The sequence below is a fragment of the Lynx canadensis genome, chromosome D1 (genome assembly GCF_007474595.2).
Source record: "Lynx canadensis isolate LIC74 chromosome D1, mLynCan4.pri.v2, whole genome shotgun sequence".
Classification (NCBI taxonomy): domain Eukaryota; kingdom Metazoa; phylum Chordata; class Mammalia; order Carnivora; family Felidae; genus Lynx; species Lynx canadensis.
In genome coordinates this window covers 71,688,826-71,694,825 of record NC_044312.2, presented here as the reverse complement: position 1 = coordinate 71,694,825, position 6,000 = coordinate 71,688,826, and the positions used below count along the sequence as shown (strand labels likewise).

The window sequence follows — 6,000 nt, the reverse complement described above, 5'->3', positions numbered from 1 at the left end:
TTTACAGATACTTTCAAGCAATGAGATGGATAAACCAGTTCTTAAAAACAAAAACAAAAAGCTCTGAATTATAACATCATCTAATTTCTGTGGTACGAATACTCCCACCATTACCAATTTCGAGCTACCAAAATGAGACCACTGAATGCAGAACTGGGGGCAAATTCTCACAATTGTCGCTTGCAAGCTGGTATGAGCAAGATGTAGCACACCACTACTTTAAAGTATACTTTTGAAAAGGTATCATTTACTAACACCTCCTCTGAGGATCCTACTCACCAGGAAGTTACACAAGAGCAAAAAAGCCTAAGGAAACTGAGTTTCTGGGGACTTTGGAAATCTCTTTGACTTCTCACTAAACCCCTTAGAATTTGACCCATTCGTGCGCTTATGAAAACAATACGACTCTCTATGGAGTTTTAATAGTTGGAAAAGATTTTGTGACATGAAACCGTAGGAATTAAGAACTTAAGTCTAAGATGTAATTTAATCTGAAAACACAAGACACATTTCGTATGATTTCATTTAGTATAGAATAAAGCTTTCCTTCTAGTGTGTTCTGTCCAACTATGAAATTTATTTAAAATCTTTTAGAAAGGAGCAAGCCAACTTAAAAAGAAAAAAAGCCAAAAGACTGCTGGGCAGTTAGCATACCCTGGTTCCAAAGTGGAGGAAAAGTGAGGCAAGGTTACATAGTGAAAATAGAGAAAGCAAGATGAAGGGAAATCGCCCATGACAGTCTGCCATATTAGTCACTATGCATTTCAACATCTGCAACTGAAAAGTCACAGAAGTCAAAAATAAAAACAAAAAAGACTCCTAGGACCACAGACTGCCTGATGTTACTAGAGTATTTAGCCCTTGTCCATTTCATGTAAAAAATAAATTAAGTATAAATAAAGAGGTGAGGGAGCTGACGGGTACTCAGGTTGATCGCAGGAATGTACTCAGAGGGGGCATGAGAAGGGGGCCAAATGGCTTTCCTCTCCCACCCTTCCTACACAAAGCTCTCCTCCATGTTGCTGCAGAGTAAGAAAGAGTCCACAAGCCGGGGCTGGACCAGTTGCTGGAAGTCGGAGTCCTGGAGGCCTTCCGGGCAAACTCCAGCCAGTCTACGCAGAGCAGCCTAGAGAGAAACAGAAGAAATGACGCAGGTCAGACCAGGCTCTGCTCAGGTGCATGTATTTCCTTCAACGGTCCTGGGAAGTACAAGTAGCTCATTTATTAGTCAATTTGAGCTAATCATCACCTTGGTCACCTGACACCTTAGTCATATAGTCCTTTTGGTTACCTGGTCACTACAGTAACCTTATCACTTGGTCATCCAGTGTCATTGGCATGTTGGTCATTATGGTGGATGTCATCTGAAAGCCTTCATGATCTTAATAATGGTCTTGCCACTTTGGTTTTTCAATCACCTTAGGAATCTGGTTATTCCAAAGATCTGCCATTTAAAAAACCTGCTCAACTTACTGACATATTGAAGCTCAAGATTTGTTCATGCTAGAGACCATATCTACCAGAAGCAGCAGTGGAATAACAGCCTTGCTTCCAGGTCCCGAGAGTAGCCTGAGAATAGCAAGGACTATTTATTTAGCCATAAATTCAGCAAAGTTCCGACAAAGCATCATGGGATGGGGAAGTGGGAGAAGAGAGAGGAAGGAAGGTCATAAAGCTGAAGGAGAAGGAGAGTCTGCCACCAAGATGGAGATGAGTAGGAGGAGTGGGGACAGAATGTACACCACGGCCCAGGCCCCCATACGCTGGGCATTTCACTCCTCCCTGAGCAAACTATCCTGTTTTATGCCCGTGTGACCTTGCTCAGCTCAAAGTCCCTCTCCACCCTTCCACTCTTTTCTAGCCAGCAGGTGCATTGATCCTGTGAGGTATGGCCCACCATCACCTCTTCTGTGAAACCTTCCCAGAGTCCTTGAAACAGAGACAGCCCCTCCTTCCTCTGTGCACCCATAGCCCCTGGGCTGACCTCAACCTTCTCACCCATGGCTGCAACTGGCTTGTAGGTGTTTGTCTCCCACACTAGACTCTGAGGTCCTCAAAGATAGAGACTCTTTTATTTTTCTCTGTATCTATAGCAGGTAGAACAAGGTTTGGTACAGGGCTCAATAAATACTTGTTAAAAAAAAAATGAAGGGGCGCCTGGGTGGTTCAGTCGGTTGAACATCCGACTTAGGCTCAGGTCATGATCCCACAGTTCGTAAGTTCGAGCCCTGCGTCGGGCTCTGTGCTGACAGCTCGAAGCCTGGATCCTGCTTCAGATCTGTGTCTCCCTCTCTCTCTGCCCCTAACACACTCACATTCTGTCTCTGTCTCTCTCAAAAGTAAATAAACATTAAAAAAATTAAAAACAAAACAAAATAAGTGCTTTAAAAAACGAATTCTAGGGGCGCCTGGGTGGCTCAGTCGGTTGAGCGTCCGACTTCGCTCAGGTCACGATCTCACGGTCCGTGAGTTCGAGCCCCGCATCAGGCTCTGTGCTGACAGCTCAGAGCCTGGAGCCTGCTTCCGATTCTGTGTCTCCCTCTCTCTCTGGCCCTCCCCCCATTCATGCTCTGTCTCTCTCTGTCTCAAAAATAAATAAATGTTAAAAAAAATTTAAAAAAAAAAAAAAAAAAAAAAAAAAAAAAAAAACAAATTCTATCACTAGAGCAACCTGAAGCTGTAAGTGTAGCCTGTGTACCTAGCTAGACCTCTTTACCGGTCAGCTGAGGCAGTGTGTACTAAGTGTTCAATGCATATTAATACCTTCCCTCTTCTTATACCTGTACACAACAAGGCGAGAGTGTAAGTTGGGAAACAAAGAGAGGAGAATACCTGGAATGGCAGAAGAGAATGAATGAATGAATGGATGAATGAATGAATGAATGAATAAATAAATGGAATAGCAAGGGAGTATCTACACATAGTATTTCATTTAATCCCTACAGGATACTACTACAAGGTAAGTATCATGATCTTCAGCTTGGAAATAAGGAGACAAAGGCTCAGTGAGGGAAAGGGGCCTTCCCAAGACTGCACGGCAGTCCCACTCCAGGACCCTCATACCCATACACACAGGCAGGATGCTACAAGCCCAGGACACTGGCTTATTACGTTGAGTCCAAGGCAGGCAGAGAGCTCGTTACCTATACCTATTGCTGAGAAACCACCAAGCTAGTGAAAAGAGAGGAAGGCTTAGGTTGGCTGTTGGACAAACAGGTGCTGCCAGGTCTAAGCTGGATCAAGAAAAAGGGACATGTGTCTCTATGCAAGTGAGAAGGGTCTGAAACCTAGTGACAAGAAGTAGACTACAGGAGTCTCTCACTAGTGTGTCCTGCCTCTCCTGGGGTGTGATTGCCCCTAACGACTAAAGAGGCTGAGGGGTGCTTGGGTGGCTCAGTCAGTTAAGCATCCGACTCTTTATTTCAGCTCACGTCATGATCTCACACTTTGTGGGTTTGAGCCCGGCATTGGTTCCAGGCTAACAGCGCAAAGCCTGCTTAGGATTCTCTCTCTACCCCTCCCCCACCCCTGCACACACTCTGTCGCTCTCTCTCTCAAAATAAATAAATAAACTTAAAAAAAAAAAAATAAAGAGGCTGAACTCCATAGCACTTTCTGATTCCTCTTGGCTCCAATTAGGAGAAATCACTCCATTAGTATAAAAAAGGCACAAAGATGGAAACAGAAATCTTCAGGAGAGGAGGCTACGAGGCCATTGATGTATTTTACATCATCAGGGGTAAAAATAAAGCAAGAGACAGGAAAGGACAAAGAAAGATGAAATGGGGAGAAAACAGACTCATAAGGAGAGAGAATGAGGTACAAGAAGAAAATAGAGAAAGAGAGACAACATAGAAGTGGAACAAGAAGGAATAGTTAGAGAGACAGGGGCACCTGGGTGGCTCAGTTGGTTAAGCATCCAACTTCAGCTCAGGTCATGATCTCACAGTTCGTGAGTTCAAGCCCCACATCGGGCTCTGTGCTGATAGCTCAGAGCCTGGAGCCTGCGTCAGATTCTGTGTCTCCCTCTCTCTCTGCCCCTCCCCACTCATGCTCTGTCTCTCTGTCTTAAAAATAAAACATTTAAAAAAATTTTTAAAAATAAATAAATAAAATAAAACAGAGAGACAGAGATGAACTTGTAAAGAAAAGAGATCAAGCATGAGAGGGAGATGGAGAGAGACAGAAATGGTGACAAAGAAAAAGAGAGAGAGCCCAGGGGGTGGGGGATAATAGGATGGAGGTAGGAGCAGGGGAGGAGCCGGCAAGGGAGGCAGAGGAGGGAGTTGGTGGAGAGGACTAAGGGGATAAAAGAAGGCGGGAAAAGGAAAGAAGGAGAGATAGAAAAGAAACCTGAGAAAGGAGGCAACATCTAGAGGAGAGAAAAGCAAAAAATAACATGAGAGAGAAGAGGGAAAATGGGAGAAGGGGGGGGGGGAGAGGAAAAGAAGGGGTGAACTAGAAATAGACCTGAGAAAACATAAAGGCAAATAAACACCCTCATCTTCCCAGGGTTCCCAGGAAGACTGCAGGACAAGAACCCAAACCAACCCTGAGCACCCCCTCCTCAGTGTCCCGGGGCTCAAAGGACCCTTCAGCCTTCTGAAGCCTTTCTTTGCATCTCTGCTTCCCTCAGAGGGTTAACAGCCAGTCATCCCAGGATCTCATTCCCAGACAGTCTGAAAACACCCAAGCATTAAACAAGCCCAGCAGCCCACTGACAGCCGTCTCATTAAGGAAAAATCAATTCTGTTTGCGAAAGGCAATCTGCACTGCCACTTTCCCAGATGTGGGACACGATAATTGAAATGTCCTCCTTCCACCTGAAGAGAGACTTTGAAGCTGAGAAGAAGGCCTTGGGGAGGGCAGGAGAGGTAGCCTCCAACTCCATCTGCCAGGCCAGGCTTCTGGCGGCCCCCATCTCAGCAGCCAGGGGACCACACTCCAATGTGGAGCCCCTTCTGGGAGCCAAACCAAGAACACCCTCCAATTCTGGGGCCCAAGGGTGGGCAGACAAGACTACCAGTCCCTCAGGCAGGCAAAAAACAGTGAACAAACCCAATGTCCTATGGAGATACTAAGACCTGGAAAAGGGCCCCATCCCTAGGAAGGTTCCAGACTAGAGGGAGAGAAATACAAATACCTGCCATGAGCCAAGGTGGCAAGACCAGGGCCATTAGACATGGGGGAGAAACATGACTGAAAACAAGATGGTCTGGCCAAGAAGTCAAGACCTTCAGCATTAGACAGGCCTGTATTTGAATTCCAAGAGCCTCCCCTTAGAACACCAGGTACACTGGATAACATAACCTTCTTCCTACTGAAGAAAAAAAAATCTAAGCCAGCAGGTCCAGGTGCATCCTGTCTTTGAGCCATAGATGCCTCCCAGGACACTCCATAGAGGAGAGGGATTTTGGTCCGAGATTGAGGAGGCTGCTGGCAAAGCTATAGAAAGGGCATCTGCTTAGGATGAGGGCCAAGGCACAGTGTCATAGTGGCTCACAGCACTCTGGTCTAGACAAGCTGGACAGGGCCTGTAGGCCCCCAGGGGTATGCTGGAGCCAGACAGTAGGCCATAGATAATGGAGAACCATGGAAGGGCTGATCGTGTTAGTGTCTTGATTGTAATATTAGGATTAGCCCAGCAACCACAAGGAGGGTGGATTAGGGAGGGAGGGGCTCTCTTCAGCATCCAATGACCCATCCTCGGTGAGAAATGTCATCCTTTTTCCACTGGAAAGTCCTTCAAGTGATTGATGATGGTAGCCAAGCCCTTCTGTGTATTTCACTTCAAACTAATAATAAAAATGGAAAAGGAATTGTGACAAGCCCACATATATGAATGGAGCTTTCTGGTTTCCCACCATTGCCTCAGGGCCTTGTAGTGCTGGGCACCTGTGGGCTTCCCGGGTTGTGGAGATAATGGTAGTTGGGGCCAATGATTGGGTTTGCCCGGCATTAACTCTCTCCACTTGACGCACTAAGCCAGACAGAATTCAG

At 45.9% G+C, this 6,000-nt stretch overlaps 1 protein-coding gene across 1 annotated transcript in view; it reads right to left on the bottom strand.

The window, feature by feature from the left end:
* Positions 1 to 555: 555 nt before the first annotated feature.
* Positions 556 to 6,000, bottom strand: part of INSC (INSC spindle orientation adaptor protein) — a 94,173-nt gene continuing 88,728 nt past the window's right edge. Inside the window, exon 14 of the mRNA XM_032595076.1 lies at positions 556 to 1,126. Coding sequence (XP_032450967.1) covers positions 998 to 1,126 — 129 coding nt within the window. The 3' untranslated portion in view covers positions 556 to 997. The remainder of the gene's footprint in view (positions 1,127 to 6,000) is intronic.